This window comes from Chinchilla lanigera, unplaced genomic scaffold (genome assembly GCF_000276665.1).
Source record: "Chinchilla lanigera isolate Chin_1 unplaced genomic scaffold, ChiLan1.0 scaffold00026, whole genome shotgun sequence".
NCBI lineage: Eukaryota > Metazoa > Chordata > Mammalia > Rodentia > Chinchillidae > Chinchilla > Chinchilla lanigera.
This window is the reverse complement of record NW_004955427.1, coordinates 6,595,125-6,615,439: the sequence shown is the minus strand read 5'-3', so window position 1 is coordinate 6,615,439 and position 20,315 is coordinate 6,595,125. Positions and strand designations below refer to the sequence as shown.

Genomic DNA, 20,315 nt, shown 5'->3' with positions numbered 1-20,315 from the left:
GAAAATATTTCATAATCTACTTGTTTCTTTACATGATGTATCATTGACATTAATTCATGTCTGTAATAGCTATGTATGTTGACACATTTTTCGTTTGCTTCTCTCTTATACATTATGCTACAGTTTAAATTCTTTTTTAAAATGTAATGCTTGTTGTAAAGTGCAGCATTAACTTTAGAGAAGATTTTAGTAGTATTTAGAGGGACGTTCAAGTTCATACTAGAAAACAATGCTCAGATTTTCCGTAACTTGTTTTACATGAGTCAGTAATCAGGAAGAGATCTTATTGCCAGATATGCCAGGAAAATAATGATCACTTTAGGAAAAAAGAGTTAATTCTAACACTAGTTTTCTTCTACTAGCTTAGAGGAAAACTGATAGAATGTTGAAATATTTTATATTCTGACCAATTTTTTATAGTTATATTTGTGAAGATCTCTGTTAGAAATCATGTCTTCACTTCATACAAAGATGACAATTATATAGTGTAGTCATGAGTGCTGAGATATTTTAAAGTAAATTATTTATTTTTAAGACATTTGTTTTGTTTTTTTTCATGATAGGAAATTGTAGGGTTGTTGAATTTTACCACAGTTCAACTACACATAGTACGTTTTAGTTACACTTGAGATTTAAAGGCACAGACTTAGGAGACTTTTTCTTTCCAAATCTAATACTAATATAGCTCTTTCATAACCCTTTTCTGGAAGTATTCAAAATACAGAGTATATAAAGTTTCTCATGTATTTGTTTTGTTTTGTTTCCTTTATTTGTAATTGAATGAATACTATTAAATCCTGCCCTTTTATATTATAAATAGGGCATGTATCAAGGGTAGTAGTAATTCGATCTTATGGCTGAGTGGGTTTTCAGACCAGTTTATAGTAGAATAGTAGAGTGACGGTGCTGTAATGTGTCTGAGATTTCATTTATCTCTTCATCAGTTAAGTTCACACTCTTCTGATCATCAGTTGTCATGTGAGGAAATTAGTAGCCTAGGAGTTTTGAAGTCTATCCCAAGAATTACCACTCACTCACTCAATAACTAGAGATTATGTCTCATATAACATCTGTAATATTAACACTTTTGTGATTGCTTTAGTGTATTTTTTTCGGTGCTGGGGACTAAAGCCAGGGGCTTATACATGCTAGGTATGTACTGTACTATTGAACTATTGAAGCCCTGTACAATATTATTTTATATAATAAAATTTTGAAATTTTTTTAGGCATTTGCTATGGCCAGATGACCTGCTACATATTTGATATACATAGATACATAAAAGATATTTAAACCATTTAATATCTAATATATATATAGTTATATACTAACAAGTACATTTGTTACATTGTAAAAATATGTATTTATAACTACATATCTATATATTGAATATTTTATAAGAATATATGGTTAAAATATATAAATATATTTTCTATATAATTTTAATATGGACTACATTTTATTTCTCATGAACACTCAAATAGATATTATTAATCTTAATTCATAGAAGAGACTAAGGCAGTGAAGGTTTGTAACCTCTCCCACGTCGCATTCAGTAAGCATCAGTCTAATAAGATGCAAATCAGTTCTGTCTTTTGTAATAAGCTCTGCACACATCTGTTTCACTTATTAATAAAGCTTGTGTTGTTGTCCCATCAGCAGCCAGAGTAAGGTTAAATCAGAAAACATCACACGTGTATGATGCTGTTGCTGAACTCGAGCGCAGACCCTTGACGAGGAAAGCGAAGGGAAGTGAGCGCCGTGGGGAGCAGGAGTGGGGGGTGTGAGGACTGGGAAAGGCGCCTGGGGATTTTTCAGCCCGGCTTCTGTGCTTATTCCGTGGCCCTGCGTCATCTCTTGAATGGGTCAAATCTAACTGCTGGAGGGGACCTAAGCAGACTATTGTTCTGATTCCTTTTTGTCTATGGTGCAGGGCACTGATTGAAATTGGGGCCTTTTCACCGAGCTACATCCCAGCCCTGTTTTTGTTATTTTGAGACAGAGACTCACTCAGTTGCCCTGGGAGGACTTGAACTTGTAATCTTTCTGGGATTACAGGGTCATGTCACTGTGTCCAGCTCATCCTGGTGCTTTGTGAATTGCAAAAGTAATGCATGTACATTAGAAAGAAAAATGGAATTACAGAAAAAAATAACCAAAAGAAGTCACTTACAACCCTCTCCTCAGCAAGGAACATTGTTTCCATTTTGAACTGCTTCCAAGCTTTTGTCTGTGCTTATTTTTTACATAGTTAAGATCATAATCACTGTCAGTTCCATCTCAGTCACATTTAACATAGTATCACAAATATCATCACATCATTAATTTTTTTAAATGCCATTTTATGTGATTGTATGGTAGATCATCATTTTTATATGCTATTAAGTACTTTTTTAGTGCTTTAAAATCTAATGGAAACCCTAACTTTATACGGAATATAAAATCCATTAAATGTCTTTGCTTTTGTTTGGAAATATAGAAACTAGTTTGATACTTACTGAACAAGCAATAAAACAAGTAAAAAAGTGGGAAATGTGTTCATCAGTAAAACAATATTTCTTACTAGACATATCTTTCAAACTACGAGAGGAAAAGCCCAAAGTTCAGATAATGAAGGAAGAAATGAGGGCTTTTTGTGGTAAAAATAATGAAGTGCCACAGAGGTGAAAGTGTCTCTGTATGAGCCAACTTGCCATCATGAACAAAATACCTGACATAAACTGCTGAACAGAGGAAAGAATATTAGGCTCACGGTTAGAGGTCTCAGTCCATGGTAGGTGGCCCCATTGCTTTCAGACCTGTGGCGAGGCTGAAACATCACGCAGAACAGTCTGTAGCTCTTGTGTCCTTGTCTGATTTCAGCAACAGTCTGGCTTTAGCTGACTGTTCATAGAATGTGTTTGGAAGGCTGCCTGCCTTTTTACTGCTTTGCAATACTTTGAGATCTGGTTTTAGTTCTTCTTTAAAAGTTTTCATAAATTTCAACAGTGAAGGAGTCTGGTCCTGGGCTTTTTTGAGGGGGGCATGGCATTTAATTAAATTTTATTCATTTGGATCTTCTCTCATTTCTCATTCATGTAGCTAATGGTTGGTCAACCAACTCTGTTTTATTGGTCTCTTAGGTTCTTGCTTAGTCTCTGTATTGCTTATTCTGCTCTGATCTTTGTACCTTCCTTCTAGGAAACGTGGGTTTGGTTTGCCCTAAGCATAGGAAGCCCTTCCTGGACCTTTGCGGCCCGGTGAAGTTTATATTTGTAATCCCAGGGAAAAGTTACTGGAATTCTAATAAGTTAAGTCTAGTCTACCACTTCCAGTGCAGCCCTGGCAAGAATAAAGACACTGAGGCATATCCCTGGTGGGGAGGAAGAGGGTCCTCAGTCCAGGCAGAACAACGGCTAAACCGAAACAAAAGCCTTGGCCCAGGGCCGAACCGGGGTTTTATTAATTAGTGAAGAGAGGAGTAGCTCAGGGATGAGTGACTGAGGAAGGCGGGAGTAGGTGGGCGCTGTGAGCTGGGCTAGGTAGGCGGCCTGAAATCACCTGTGACGTGCAGAGAGACAGGCAGAAAGAGTGATCTGCATACCGCGGAGTGGGGCAGTATCTAGTGTTGTGGGCTCGGTGCTTCAGTTTTAATGTGCAGTCATCATGCCCTGAGATGTCCGCTTCTCACCCAAAGCTGAGCCTCAGCCGACGCGTGCGTGGCGTCTCTTGCCCTGGCTCACGCGTACTGCTTGGGAGCCACAGGCAGAGCATCACTGGCCTGTCATTGCTCTAAGGAGGACGCATCCACCTTGGCTAGACTCATTTGCGTTGCTGAGAGCCAGCTGAGGGGGAGAGGAAAACCTTTGCCAGCTCTGCTCACATCAGTACAGGGAAACAGGGCCAGGTTAGCCAAAGTGGAAGCAATTGCTCTTCCTTCCAGGAGAGCCGTCCTGGCGGCCCTCCACACTAAATACTTAAGCTGCATCCACAGACTGTTTATTCAGGATCCTCCTTTTCGATGTAGCCTCTTACTGCTGCGTGCTTCATTCTTAGTACCGCTTTTGCTGCTCCCACAGTTCGCATATGTTGGGTTTCCGTTTTCATTTGAGAAGTTTTTAAATTTCTTTCTGACTTCCTGATGACCCACTATTCATTCAGAATTGTTTAGGCTCCATACAGCTGCATGATTTCTAAATTTTACTTTGTTACTGACTTCTGGTTTTCCTCTGTTTTGTGCAAGGATGTGTATCCTCAGCTGTTGGGCACACTGTTCTCTAAATGTCTGTCACGGCCGTTTGATCAGCAGCAGTGGCGGTGAGCCTATGGCACGCAGGCTGCAGCTGGCTGTTCGGTGTCATTAGATGCCCTGAAAGGTGTGCAATCATGGCTCTGTGGTGTCGTCTAGTTTTGATGTTGCCGTTCTTTTAGGTGGGGCCTGGGGTGACCCACCGCTTGTTGAAGGTGGAATGTTGTAATTCTCCGCCGTTACTGTGCTGGAACTGAACCTGCCTGCCTTAAATTGTAATAGTGCTCATTTTACACAGTTAGGCGCACTGACACTAGGTTCAGCGGACTTAGAATTGTTACATCTTCTTGTTGAAATGCTGCTTGATCATGAGACAGTGACCTTGGCCCTTCTTAGAGTGCTTCTCCTAAGGTCTATTTTGCCAGGTAGAAGTATAGCTGCTCCATTTCAGTTTTTCATGTACTGGGCGTATAATTTTCCATCTCTTCCGTTCAGTCTGTATGCCGTAATTACTAAAAGGCCTTTTAGGCTGCACCTCCTTGGGTGTCTTTTATTTTCCTAATCCGCTCAGCCAGTCTGTATCTTTTAATTCCACCCAGGTTGTTATTAATAGGTAAGAACTCAGTCCTGTCATTTTGTTGCTTTTCTTGCAGGTGATGTGAATATTCCTTGTTCTTTTCCTTTTCCTCCTCTCTCGTTCACTTTGTGGTTTGATGACTTGCTGTGTAGAAAGTGTTTGATTCTACCCTGTCTTTGCTACAGGGATTTAAACTCACATGCCTTCGTGATCTTAGTTATCCTTAGTCTTTTATTTCTGGACATAGAACTCCCTGAGGCTTGTCTGATGGCCATGCAGTCATTCATTGCTTATCAAGAAGGTCTTTATTTCTCATTCACTTCCGAAGAATAGCCCCGTTAAGTACAGTAATCTTTATTAGCAGTTACTTTCTTTTCAAATTTGGAATACATCCTCTATTCCCTCTTGGCCTGTAAAGTTTTTGTTGAGAAATATGCTGTTAATTTAGTGATAATGTTCTTAAGTGTGTCTTGGTGCTTCTTCCCTTATGTATTCTAAAATTCTTTGTCTTGTAATTTTTGACAGATGGAAGATAATATTCTGTAAAGATCTTCTCTGGTCGTGCCATTTGTGGTTCTGTAAGCCTGCTGTATGTGGACATCGGTACTTTGTACAAGATTAGGGGAGTTTTCTGCTATTGTCTTATTGAATAGGTTGGCGGCTTGTTTAAGGGTGTCGCAAAGATCGGGAATGCTGTCTTCCGTTTGTGTTGTTGTTAGTTAAATGAAGTATTTTAGAAGATCTTCCAGATTCAGATATTACCACTTCCCCTTGATCCAGCCCATTGTTGAGGCTTTCCATTGTGTTTTTTATTGTATTAACTTCTTCATTTCCAAGATCTGTTTGCTCTTTCAAAGTTGCTCTTTGCTGTTTCTCATTCATATTTCTGGAGTGTCTTTCTGATTTCACTTAACTGTTTATCTGTGTTCTCTTGGATTTTATTGAACTATTTATAAGCATTCTTTTAATTCTTCATCAAGCATTCTGTCCAGTTCATTTCTTTGCAATCTGTTGCTAAAGGGTTATATTCTTTGCTGACCTCCTATTATCTTGTTTTCTCAAATTTCTTACGTTTCTATGTTGAGATTTGTGCGTCTGGTGGATCAGATACCTCTGCTACTTTCATGGAGTGGCCTTCTTAGCGAGCAGCTTCTCTGAAGGTGGGTCTTAGACCTGTTCACTGCTCTGCAGTTTTACCGTCACGGCTGGGCCCTGGAGTGTAGTCCCCCATGGCTTCCTCCACTGTGACTAGTGAGCGTTGGGGTCGGAGAGACGGGCTTTCTCTGTGGACTTGCAAGAGTGCAGACGCCAGCAGCTTAGGAAACTGCGGTGTCCACAGACGTGGATGCAGGCGACCCGTGCGGCCCCTGCAGTGGGAGTGGAGGCCTGCCCAGAGGGCGGGGTTTCCGCAGGTACTTACCGTGCCAGCTCTGGCACGAGGTGACGCTGGCGGTGGCAGCAGCAGCAGCGGGGAGGGCCGTGAAGCGCCTGTCCTCTGACCAGTGGTGGTGAGGGCCCAGATGCTGAACGAGAGAGGGAGTGAGGGGCCTGAGTCGCCGCGCGGCGGTGCTCACACCCAGCCCTGACAGCGGCGCCGGCGAGGTGAGCGCTGCTAGCTGCCTTGGTGGGGTGGGGGCAGAACTGTGGTGCTCTGCGCAGCTGTTGCTGTGGCACTGCCCCCACGGGAGGGCAGCCCGGGCTGCACAGAGCTGTGCTTGGCACCTCTGTACGCGCCTGGAGTCTAGACAGCAGCTGAAGCCGCGGAGACTCTCAGCGCCCTTAGCGGGCCCCTGTGGGGCAGCAGCAGGGGGAACCCTGGCGTTTCCCCGCCCAGTCAGAGAAAGGCACGTAGTAATACAGGCAGGGTCCCACGTACGCACTGCCACCAGGCTTCAGTCCTGGCAAGGCAGGGGCCTCCCTGTGGCTAGCTAGTTCCATGTCTCGCAGGCCGAGAACACGGATCTTTCGTTTCTTGAAGATGGCTCCATATCACAGTGCCCGTCTCCTACGGTGCAGGGCACCCAGTGGGCTTGGGTGAGTCAGTCTGCTCGGCCGAGCTGGGCTGCTGGGCTGCTGTCCCCGGCCGCAGTGCACTGGAATGTCTGTGGGGTCCCGTGCTTGGGAATGTGCAGGGGCTTCTGACCCCGAGATCATCCAAACTCAGATAGTAGCCCTTTCTCAGGAAGGCTTCTGGCCACAGAACCCTGATAGTTCACTTGGAAATGTGGCAAGATCCTTTTCTAGTTCAAGACTACCACTGTTACTTTTCTTGGTGCTGAGACAAAGTACCCAACACCCAAAGTTAGAGGTGAAAAAGTTTATTTCAGTTCACACTTTGTAGAGGTTTCAGTCCATAATCAGCTGGCTCCAAGGCAGAGGGGCATCACAGAGGAGAAACAGTTCATGGCATGACAGGGCAGGCACAAGGCAACAAACAGCAGCAGCCTGCCTTCTTCCTGTCCCTGTATTTTCCATACAGGCTGTAAGCCTATTGATCGGTGCTACCATTCCCAGGGTGGGGCTTCTGTTACGCACATCCTGAATCCCACTTTCACATCCTTAATCTACATCCACACACTAATCCAGCCACTTTCGGAACTCCCCACCGAGGACTACATGAGGTTGGGGGCTTGCCTCTAGACACAAGGCATAACGACCGTGCGGATTTCACGTCACTCATCTAAGTGGGCTCCAAACCTGTGAGGGCTGTGAGACTTCGCAGTAGCTAGGATTGCTGGCATCCGCTCTGAAAGAGCCTTTTCCTTCCTCCTGCAAAGGGGAGACTTCCCTTGCCCCTGGTATGGAGCTGGCGTGGCAGACGCTTGTGTGTTTTCTTTCTCTCATTAAACTTTGACACCAGGTTTCCGAATCTTAACAATGTTCTAGTCTGTCTTGCTGAGCTCCAGTTGTTCTCTGTAGTAACTTCAAAATGCCGCTCTACAGCAGTTACTATGGTTCTGGTTTTCGGAGGATTAGTGAATGCTAGGTACTTGTCTTTGCCCTTCTTGTCCTCTCAGCTTCTTGCCTTTTTTTGAGCAAGATACTTTCCATGGTTTTTAGTGCTGTCTGCCAAGATCAGAGTTCGAGATGCGTACATATTGTATCAAAGATGCAATACATATACATATCTGCCAAGGTACAAAGATATGTATTTATTTATTAAGACTAAAAGTTCTACTTCTGTTTCTGTTTTTTTGTTTTTGTTTTTGTTTTCGTTTTTCTTCCGGTACCAGGAATTGAACTCACTACCTTGCGCTTGCCAAGCAGGCACTTTGTCGCTGAGCTAAATCCCCAGGCCCCTAAAAGTTCTAATTCTTTAGTAGTAATTACTAGTTGTGGCTGGTAACGAGGAGTTTCTTCATGACTGGCTTTGGGATCTATGTCAGGCCTGGGTGGAGCACAGTTCCAGGAGTATCTGAGTGGTTCCTCAAGGTGTAACCTACCTTACTGTTCCGGTCCCTAGCCCATCTGGTCCTCTCTGGCATTCTTTCCCTGCTCTGCCTCCTGGTCCTCACTAACTTACCAGCTTTGCCTCACCTGCTCTTCCACGGTGATGTCTTTGCCTTGGAGCCAGCCAGTCGTGAACTGAAACCATTAGGAAATCAAACCTCTCTTCCTTTAAGTTATGAACGTTGGGTATTGTGTCTCAGTAACAAGGAAGCTAGTATACCAGTTGTACTAATAGATACGGCCCTGGAGGTCATAGTCACCTCCTTACTGTACTTGAACACATAGGTATCCTTTTCAAATGTAACATTCACATGCCTTTCTCAGTATTTTGTACCAAAACAAAATAACAACATTAGAAAACATTACAAAAGTATTAGTAGATATTTAAATTTGCATTTGGTCTCTGTACTTTTAACTAAAAATAAAAATAAAAGAATAAAAAAAGGTACCTTGACAGATTATTTAAATGTATGCATTTCATAGTAATTGATTAAAGAAAAACTTGGTAGGATTGCTAATAGTTTTTGCAAATTATTTGAAGCAAAGTATAATTTATCCTCGTCTCTGCATAGTGAAAGTATGCCATGTGAAAACAGAATCTCAGACTAAAAGTGCAATTTTGTACACCATAATAATTTCAAATGTTTAATTACAGGTACAAAAAATAGTATGAATTTTAGGAAGACCCAGAAATCGCATGTCCTTGTATATGTATATAGTTCAGTGTACATTATGTACAGGTATAATTTGTTTAAAACTGGGCATTATCCTATTAAAACAGAGTTTTGAAATAAGACTATGATTATCATTGGATTGGATGCGGGAAGAAACATTTTCATCCTGGATGCTTTCATATGCTGCATGATCATTTCTATCGCCAAAATTGTGAATGGGATGATATTTTTTACAAGTTACCTGCTCACAGAAAAGTATTTTACTGTTCGTTTAAAAAGAAAATATGAAATTAAATTCTGGGGATTTGAATTTTATTATTATTGAAAATGTAAGTTGACAATAGCTCCTGAAGCCCGAAGAGTCAGCCAGGCAGCCGGAAGCAGGATGAGAGTGGGGACCTGACATGTGGATGGTCTGCGGCTGCCCTTTCCCCTTAAACATGGCTGCAGGGTTATCCTCTCACCTTTGGCCGGGGTTATGAAGAAAGCCGTTCGACCAGTACTGATGTCTGCATAGTCTTCAGGCTATACATGTGTTTCCTGGCATGAATTTGACATTCTTTAAAGTTTTCTTTTTTAATCTAGGCTTTCAAAATACTGTGCACAGGTATGGTTATATGGACAAAGATAACCTGGCTAGTTGCCCAATCCAACGTAAGGACGGTTAATTGTCTTAAGAGTACTGGGTAACAGAGGCATTGGTTTTGCTTTAAGAAATATCATCCTCAGATCTAGAACTCAGTTCTCCACTCCCGCTGCTTCTCCTGGGTTTGCTTTATGTCATGCGACACTGCTACCCTGGAACCCGAAGTGTTCGGGCAGAGGACGCCGTACACTTCTGTCCGTCCTCCTGACTGACATGTCAGATCACACACTGTTTTCTGTCTAGTTTCTTACTATATACCATCAGTAAGATGCAGTATTATTAACTTCACAAGTAAGACAGGAAGACACCCTAGGAAGCCCATTCCGTGGAGCAGTTATGCTGTTACATTAGCACAATATAGGACATTTTGAGGATGTCCTGCTGTGAATATCTGAGAATATGGAGTTTCTTCTAATAAAGATCTCGCAGAACTGTAGCCCGTGCCACACAGAGAAGGGTGCAGGGTCCACCTGCAAAAGCAAAGCCTTGTCTAGAGAGTGCTTTCGGGCTTTTTCTCTGTCTTCCTTATGTCATATGTCTTAAAGAGTAAAACATGGAATTAGTAATTAAATCTGTTAATTTCCCATTTGACGTACTGAAACATTCTACCGTAACTTTAATTTTCAAAACAGAAATAATACTGTTCTGCGGAAACGTGGATGAGTTTATTTGTAAAGACAGTGAAAAATAGTATTTTAGCATAAGATGATGAGATGAAACTACTTTGTTGTAGTGTCTTCATTTTTATCTGTCTCAATGGTATCTGTCCTGTGGAATCTCCGCAGATGGTTCACAAGCACCAGCCAGACCTCCCAAACCAAGACCCCGCAGGACTGCGCCCGAAATTCACCACAGAAAGCCCCACGGGCCTGAGGCAGCGTTGGAAAATGTCGATGCAAAGATTGCAAAACTCATGGGAGAGGGGTACGCCTTTGAAGAGGTGAAGAGAGCCCTGGAGATAGCCCAGAATAACGTGGAAGTGGCCCGCAGCATCCTGCGAGAATTTGCCATCCCTCCTCCCATCTCCCCGCGTCTGAATCTATAGCAGCCAGAACTCTCAACACCAAAACGCAGAGCAGTGGACAGCTCTTCCCCGAGGCCGGAGGGAGAGGCCGAGGTGGGTTCGGAGGAGGCCTCCGCCTCACGGGCGTCCTGAGAAGGGAGGCTGGAGCCAGCTCCTGGAGAGCGCTGCGTGCCGGGACGCCGCCGCCGCGGCCCGTCGCTAGCCATACTTTTAAATCAGGGTTGAACTGACAAAAATAATTTAAACACGTTTACTTCCCTTGAACATTGAGTCTGTGAAACGCTTTTCCTTGTTTACAAGTCGGCAAAGTCGCGGTTTTGTCTTTGATACCTGTACCGTGTTCCCACAGCCTTCGCAGAGTGCTCCGGTCTGCTGTAACATTTCTCATAACCGGAACCTCTTTGCTGCCACGTCAGCAGCAGAATCACCTCTTCGTGTGGTCTCCACCCTCTGCGTCCTTCCCCGGCCCCAGGTCCGCGTCCATTTCTACCATTTACGAAATGCTTTAAAGGTTCTGACTTTCAACATATCAAACTGATGCAAAAAACTGCGTGCGCGGTCTTCACTACTGAGTCTTTTCTTGGAAACCATCACTTTTGAGATGAGGAAAAACCTGAATGTACCAAACATTTATTTGTTAATAAACTGCCTTTTATAAGGGGTTTTTACCTAATATAGAGGAGCTTGCCTTGTTAGTTGAAGTTTTATAACCTGTAATTTTCCATATTGTCCACCTCTGTCAGCCCAGGGGCACCATCGCACTGCACAAATCTAAAATACTAGAAAGCAACTACTGCAGATACCAGACTCACTTGCCCAGAACGTGCCATGATGAAATCGTCTGTGAGGCCCTCAGGCGTTTACACCTGCGTTATTTTGGGCATGCTGGGTGAGAGGGCCGCCTTCCCGAAATACAGGAATACACTTCTGCTCAATCCCGCATCCGCTGCGCCTTCTCCAGAGTCCAGCGGAGATCTTCTCCCGTTGGGGGACGTTACCGCGGCTCCGAGCAGCTGTGGGAGCCACCTCCGCTGCAGCGGAGACGCGAAGTCTTTAACGCGCTGTTAGGTGCCGATGCTACTGTGGCGGTTGTGTCTTGTTTTGGTTTTTTGTTTTTTTGTGGGGTTTTTTTGCGAAGTTCTTAGTAATTTTCTCTCCAATCAAATTAGGGTTCGTATGTAATTTGTAGATTCATCAGTCCATATTGCACCCTCCAGCCAGGTGAGAGTAATAAATAGCTTTGCCTTTTTTGCAGAACTGCGGTTGGTTCCTCAGCAATTGTGCTACTACTTTGAATACATCTACACATATGAATTATGCATCTGCGGTGTATGTGGCGCTGTTAGGTGCTGTGTTTTTAAGCACAAACTCTCACAATCCGATTCCAGCATGATGTTTTATTAGTTTTTAAGATGCATTTTGATGGCAAAAGTCTGGTGGACAAAACCTAGAGGTTTTGCACCAGAGCCTTCGAATTTTCCAGATACGTGGTCTTTTTCATTCCTAATGAGAAGTTAGTGGAGAAATGAGACAAAACTCTGTAAAATGCTTGAACCGGCGGAACATTTTCTAAACATGGACTCATTGTGGGTTTGTGCATGTTTCTGCCACTCTTCGCACCCAGTGTGATGTAAAAAAAAATGTATTAGTTTGAGGTCAGGACTCAGGAGGACAACAGGTCACATCGGATGGATCTGGTTAATTTAATATGCAGGCTGTGTTGACCCAGGGAGGGGAACGAGAGCGTTTCCTTGCAAAGTGCCATGTGCCTGTTCTCACAGTCTGGCTCTCATGGCAAGAGAGGATACTTGAGGATTTGTGCAAGCCTTGGACAGTTTTTGCACTTAAATAAATTTCTTGTGATTTTGAGCTAGTTTTGTCCCTGAGGGGAATTTTTAATTTGCCTTATATATTCTTCCTGTGAGTAGGTATGAGTACAGTCTTTATACATTGAAAATGCATTGGATAATTTTTTTTGCTTTCTGAACTCCAAGTTGTGTCATCATGACTTTTCATTTATTGTCGATGTCACATTGGCTTTGTTGTGTGTTGGTGAGGGTAGGTACAGTCTGAGACCCCAAAGTTGCCACTTCGTTGTGATAATATTGCCATAACGTTCTTAATAGATGAGGGCATGATGTCGGAGAAGAACATCAGGAAGCATAGCATATTCCCATTCAGTTTTCAAATAACACATTAAAATTTTCAGTGCAAAGTGAAAGAGAAAAGACAGCGCTGTACATTTGGACCGGAAGTTCAGGGCAAACCCTTTCCCCGCCCCCACACAAGCTCTGCACCTTGTACTCAGTAGCGATCATTCATTTTGTCTTCAACCATACTGAATCACAGAGTCATACAGAAGAGAATGGAAAGGACTCTTTCCCTCAAACACTGCCATGAAGACTCCTAGCTACCTATTGCCTGTGACATCACTCAGAATATTTTTAAAGAAATATTTAAACAAAAATATTTTTTCATTATAAAAGTAACTACCTATTAGTGCTTGAAGGTGATCCAGACGTAGTTTCACTGTGATCTAGAAAGTTAAACATTCCTCCCATTTCTCAAAATTTGCTAATGCAATACATTTACAGATACTAAAACCAGTATTTAATATCTGTAAGATGAAATGATGGCCAATATGAACCCTCGTCACCAAATATGTTCTAGGGGTGAGAGGGTTTGTCTTCATTAACATTTCAGTAAGTTTATCTCCAGTCTCTTGTTTTCCCTTTGATAGTTGATGCACTATAGCCAAATTTCCTAGAATAAAATGAAGGCATTGATGCTTAACTTGAACTTGCGCAGATCTGACCCATTTCCCCTTGCGCACACTGCAAACAGACTTTGAAATAAAGCCCTGATTGCAAGCTCAGAGGGCCCACTTGCTAACTCAGTATGTCACACACCAGGAACGATTCCCAAAAGTTTCTTTATAATGTGAATTTTCTTGATTGTTCAGTTCCAGAAGCATTTCTTGTACATGACTTTTCTTCTCACATTATCAACTTGAAGTTTTAATTTGCACTGAGTAATCTGGTTCAAACATACCTTTCTTAAAATGACAGATCTGGAAGCAAAGTACAGTACATTTTAAATAATACAGGTACTGCCTGTTAACCTGGGATTTTAGTGCTTCTAGGAAGTTTCCAGAAAAAGACAGCAATAGAGCAAAGGCTTTCCTTTCCAGTTACTATTGTATTGTTTTTAATGCCTTTTAAAAATGTGTCTAAAGTGGCAAAATAGTTGTGTGTTCAATTAATTTATATTTTATCCTTTTTCAATTCTGGTTATTATGTAACCTCAAATATTTTTCTGTTCTTTCAAGGTTCATTTTATAAAATGAATGTTAACAAAATGCAGAGTTGGTACTTTATTTTTCAAATGAACAAAAATACCTTTCAGAGTACTTCGATGCTGTAATACCATACTATTAATACCATTCCCAGAAAAGTCTGAAGGTCTTTGATGATATACTAGATGACTAGTAAATACTAGGTCAGCAGTGGTACCTGTTCTTAAAACTTAGTTTTTCTAATCGTCGGGTACTGGCCGGTATATACTAGAGACAAAACAGATTTTTAAAATATTAACAATCTTGTATATCAAAAACATAGTGTTGTAAAATTAATTGGGACATGTAAAGTCCCATGCGTAGCAATAGTAATTATTCCCTTGAAGCACACACAAGGAAAAAGGGGGCATTTTCATAAGCAAGTAACTCCAATACAATAAAAGTGTGGTAGGTCCCCATATTACACTGCTATTCCATGCTACGGTAAATGCCTAAGAACTCATTGGATCCTTAATACGTGTAAGGAACGTAGTGTTGAATCATCTGAGAAGTCACAGGCTGGGTAGCATTTGTCAGCCTTAAAGGAGGAACAGGTTTTATTTACTGTTCAGAAATTCAGAGACACAAAGCTTCCCCACTAGGAACCATGCACATGACTAAGGACGGATACCTAGGCAAAGGCGAGGGGTAGGGCGGCCTGGGGAGCAGAGAGATTGGGCAGTCAGGACAGGCCAGCCACCCCGCTGTGGAGGAGGAGCCGCTTCCCCATGGTCAGCAAGACAGTAACCGTGGACATGAGCTGAGACCTTTGGCCGCAGAGGGATTAGGGTGCTCCTCCAGGCCACGCCGAGTGACAGTCAGCAGCGGGCTGAAAGGAAATGTAATCGTCCTGCTTTCCTTTATGTCCTTTTCTTGAGGTTTTAGAGAGAAACGGGGAAATGACTCTTAATTAGCTGCACGTTTTTGCTAAATTTTCATCCCTCCCACCGGATCTCTTTGGGCTCTGAATTGTGGGTCCCCTGGAATTTTAAATGGCCTGCAGTTAACCCCTGCAGCTCTAGAAGAAAGGCAAGTGGAGTTTGTGAAACTCGAGGTCAGCATTACCCCTTGCGGAGCCCGGAGGCCCTCCGGAGAGGGATCCGCGCCTGCGCACTCTTACCCTTCTTGCCCGCACCAGCTGCTCTTTCAGCTCTCAGTTGTCCAGATCTCCCCGTGTCTGTTCCTGCTCGCCCTGCTAGCACGTACCCCTTTCCTTCCTGGCAGGATCTTTCTCATTGCCGCTCCAGTGTCTGTTGGACATTGGCTGTCTTCCTACCCGTTTAGCTGAGGACGGCATCTCTAAGTCACACACAGCACCGTGTAACCCTGGCCTCCTGCCTTTGCAGAGGAAGCCCATCCACTTTGGCGGGTTTGGCTTTGTTTTACTTTCTTATCAGTACATGTTTACATTCTTTCTGTGGAGTCAGTACATGAACATATCACATCTTAACTCCTTTTTTAAAAAACCCCTTTTCCTCCCATATCTCAGCTGCCTCTACTGTAGAACCCTGCACAACTACACAATAAAAAGTCCCCAGTAAGTGAGCTGAGGCTTTGAGCAGCAAATGGCAATTTCTGCCTTGGCCATTTCCCAGCTGTGTGACCTTAGGAAAGTGTTCTGTCCTTTCTGTGCTTTAGTTGCCTCTTGTGTAAAACAGGAGAGCAGCTGTATCTAAGGTCAGTAAAAGGACCCAGTGAGTTAGTAGAGCAGTGCCTGGTATTGAACATATGCTCCATCAGTTTCAGCTGTCATTACTATAGATCCGCGATGGCGAACCTCTCGGAGCTTTCAGTGACAACAGCGAGCTGTGGCTTGTGTGCCTTGGTTTGCTGCCACTGCATATACCCTACGCAGGAAACGTAAGACGCTCTTCTGTCTCCCAGAATTGACGGGAAGGAGACATGTCTCATCTGCATTATTCAGAGGGGCTGTCTGGTAGTTTTCAGACAACCGTGAACAAAAACTTCCCGGCTGAGGACAGTGGAAACCTCACAAAGCTACGCATCCTGCCGGCCAAGTCCTGTCTTCCTGACGCGGTGCCTGTCCCCCACGGCACCCTGGTGCGCCCTCTTTGCTGTGCAAAGCCCAGGGCAAAGTGCAGATCAGAGAGGTGTGCCGGTAGAATTGTCAAGGGCAGTCTGGGTTCCTCAAGAGCTGCTCTCAACTTGAAAAGCTGGTGCAGGGACAAACAATACTTTGCCCTTAGATTACAGAGAAAAATAGCGTCACTTACGGGCTCCTTTTGGTCTCTCAAATGAACGGCAAAATACTAAGGAGCATTTTTCCTTTATTTCTGGAATGAGGCTACTAAAATCCCAACTCGGAAAAGAACACTTGATAACAAAGTGCTTTCACAGTGTGAAGAAGGCCTCCAGTGATGTCTGTAGGACTTACGCAGGCTGAGGGCAGAGCCCATGAAGCAGAAAGGATGGCTCAAGGGCTGACCTGCGAAGTGGGAATGAGGAATGAGGAATGTATGCATAGAGTCCATTTCCTCAGTCCATGCAGTGATAACTCCAAGAGAAAGCTAACTAGAGGCACCAGGAAACTGGCCTCTTACTCCATTGCACACACACGGAGTAGACTCATGCACCGGCTTCTGTATTTGAGCAGAATAACAAACTATAGAGCAGAATCGGTCGTGATTCAGCTGAGAGATTTCCAGCCCTGGGAGGACAAATGCATCATATTCCCCAGGAGCCAAAGGCCCTGTCAGTGCAGCTCAGCCTCCAGTTGTCCTGACAAGACCCAAGAGGGCCATCTGCAGTGCAGTAGCTCAGGCCGCTCTGCAGTTCATGCAGGTGGAGCATGCATGAGGGAGTCAAAGTAGAGAAGAACACGCATTTGACGCGTACAAAGTCTACATCTGGAAACTCACTTCTCAGATGAACTAGAAAGTCAAGGACCCGCGACAGCAGCACCTTCTTGCCTTGTCTCAAACCTGAGGAAGCTCAAGCCTAAGAATGAGGAGGAGCAGTGAGAAGAGCGGATATTGCTCATTCTGTCCTCTTAGCTCCTCAGGTGGAGGCCTGGCCGTTGCTAGGAGACAGTGTGCCAGGGAGAGGGAATTAAAATACAGGTGACAAGGAACAAGAGAATCAATAATCAAAAGCAGTCATTTGAAAATAAACATCAGTTTACCATGTTAGCGGCTATCAGGTCCAAAGTGTTTGATAAATTGTCAGTTAAAACAAACATTTCATTTCCAATGGTCTTTTCTGGTTTTCTTAGCTTATAAAAGTAATCTAGTCGGAGAACCATGAGGACAAGGTCTTCTTTGTGTAGATGCTATAGACCAGGCAGATCCATTTCACTTCTCTTGGTAAACCCAGACCTGCCCAGGCCTCAAGCTGCAAACACTGGGGACCCCACGTCCTCTATAGCAGAAACGCCCCCTCTGTCAGCCAAGACTGAAGGGTCCAACACTGCTAAAGCTCTCCGCTCCTTATGGGTACCATGTCCTGGTAAACCATTCACACCTTGTTAGTTGGTTAGTTTATGAAAAAAGTATGATAGGCATAAAACAAAACAGCTGGCCGCAACTTCCCTAAAACATCAATAACTATCCTGAAATAATCCTGAAAGGGAACGGGTATCACTAAAGAACCACTGCAATGTAAGATGCAAGGTATTTTTGTGGAGAATTAGACTTAATCACAAGTGCCTAGGCCCTAGCCTATTCAGACATGAATCAAAAATAGCAGTGCCAAGGCATTTATTTATATAAATGTTTAAACAAGAGCAATGTGTTTATCTGGAACTTCTTGCAAAATAAGGGAGAATAAAATGTCCAAAGCAAGACTAATGTATCTCTACTGGGCATTTTAATCAGTACTAACATAATTAAACATTTATATAGCACTTTGGCTTTGGGAAAGTGTTGGTTTTGTTTTAAATGCTGTATATCTTAAAACTCTTGCAAAGTAGATTCATTATACTTGATATCTTCTCTTTGCACATAGAGAAAATGTGTAGCCAAAGAGCATAAATAAGTTTTCCTGGATTGCTCAGTAATTGACAAGAGCCAGATTTATAATTTATCAGTTAGGCCCATCTCACACATTAGCTATGAGGATTAGTACTAAAAACAGGTGAGATTTAAGCAGTCCTTTCACTGGTAAGAAAAGAAATTCAAAATAAGTGATTTTTCACCTATTACCATTATTGCATATAGCACCAGGCATGACCCAGAAAGATAAATGTATGTTTATTTATTTATCAGTGTTTTTTCAAGAATGCTTTGGCAGTTGGTCAATACCATTATATAAAGAAAACAGAACCACATAACTGAAGCTGAATGCCATACTACAAATTTTGATCAGCAACTTGAAAATATAGATGAGCTAAGCAATCTGTATTCCAAAGTGGCTTATTCCTGGGGGTCGTTTAGCTAGCCGTTCCCAATGTGTACAAATACCTATTTACTAATTCACTTACTCTTCATTAGAAAGGAGGAAAGAAAACCTTACATTACAACCTACCCTTCCTCGGCGAATGAAAAGTGATCTAATTGCGTGATTCAGTGGAAAGCTAATAGAGACAGGGAGAAGAAGTATTCTCACAGCTTAAATAAAAAACCAGCTGTGTCTCTTGTGACGCACCACAGTGCAGGCAGGGAGGCACTTTTGGCAGCCGGGCTATTAATCTCTAAGGGGCTATAAACTTGTCATGGTAAGGCCACTGCAAGTTCAGCTTAAATACACTTTGCTTTTCACATTAATGACATGTAAGGACACTTACTCCTCTCATCAGCACTTCAGTGCCTTGAGAAGATCAGGGTTCTTGCTCTCATCCGAAAGGCCCACGACCACTTCAGCGCATGACTTGTCAGTGCTTTCTAATATTAACCCCTTAAATTAAATTTATTTCAAGCTGAAGATGGCAACAAGAGCTCTTACTCTTTTTAAAGATCGCACACTTCCATGACACCTGGAAAAGGCTGAAAATCAAACCATTCACAGTTGATTAAAATCATTCAAATATTAATAAAGAGATTCAAATTCATTTTTCTGAAGAATTTTCAGTATGTTTGACAAAACACACTACAGAAAAAGCACCAAATTACAGAGTAGGTTTAGCAGAGCTTAATGTTTGGTTAACTTTGTATGTAGAACTTCAAAGTCACAGAAAACAAAAGCAAAAGTAGACAAATGCAGATATAAACTAAGGAGATTCTCCATAGCAAAGGAAATAATCAACAGAATTAAGAGAATCTACAGACTGAGAAAATACTTGGAAACTACTCATCTGGCCAAAGGATATTTAGAATATTCTGTTTTGAATTCAAAAACCTAAATATACACACAATCCAATTAAAAATGGGGCAAAGAACAAAACAGCCATTTCTCAAAGAGAACATAAAAATAGCCAATGAGTATCCGAAAAAAATCTGCAAACTAATCACCAGGGAAGTGCACATCAAGACAGTGAGGTACTTTCTTAGCACAATTAGAACAGCTGCCATCAAAATGAGAAAAAGTAACAGTTATCAGTGATGACGTGGAGAAAAGAGAACCCATACACTGTTAGGAGGATATAAACTAGTGAGATTATTATGGAACATTATAGAGATGCCTCAAAAAACTGAAAGTAGGGCTACCATCTGATCCAGCAAGTCTGTCACTGGATATATATACCCAAAGGAGAGGAGAGCATTATACCAAAAAGATACTTGCAGCTCCCATGTTTATTGAAGTATTATTCACAACAGTTAAAATATAGAATCAAAGAATAAGGAAGATGTGGTACATGTACCAATGGAATATCATTCAGTCATAAAAGGAAGAGATTATGTAATTTATAGCAACATGCGTACACCTGGAGGTCATTAGGTCAAATGAATAAGACGGACACAGAAAGATGAATGCCACGTGTTCTTATTGATGCGTAGACAATTAAGTCAGTCTAGAAGAATGCAATGGGATTCTGTTCTCTAGAGACTAAGAACAAGGAGGAATAAAATAAAAAGAATAAATTTTTAAAATTTTATTTATTTTTTATTATTTTAAAGAGTAAAAGAAGGATAACATAGTAATAGGGGGGCTTACCAAATTACAGACAAAGTGGTAGGAAATTATCAATGGTTGTCATTTTGCATATTGTTATCTACAAGATAGTTGCTCAGGAAAACAAATAGACAAATAATAGTGAGTTACAGACAAAAGTCATAGGAGATTATCAATGGTTGTACTATACTTTGGTATCTTCAAAGTGGCTTCTAAAGAAAATAAATAGAGCTATACATGAGTGACCAATTGAATATTCATTGGTTGTTCTCAGTGGTTGTTGTAGGAAACACATAGTAATAAACATACATCCATTTATGAAACAGCATAGGAACAATACAAACATTACAGAGTTATGGACAGATTAGTAGGAAAA

The 20,315-nt window shown here is 42.2% G+C and overlaps 1 protein-coding gene across 1 annotated transcript in view; it reads left to right on the top strand.

The window, feature by feature from the left end:
- Positions 1–13,789, top strand: part of Cblb (Cbl proto-oncogene B, E3 ubiquitin protein ligase) — a gene marked incomplete at its 5' end in the record, with an annotated part of 211,246 nt that extends 197,457 nt beyond the window's left edge. The window contains 1 exon segment of the mRNA XM_013515156.1: positions 10,361–13,789. Coding sequence (XP_013370610.1) covers positions 10,361–10,620 — 260 coding nt within the window.
- Positions 13,790–20,315: the final 6,526 nt, after the last annotated feature.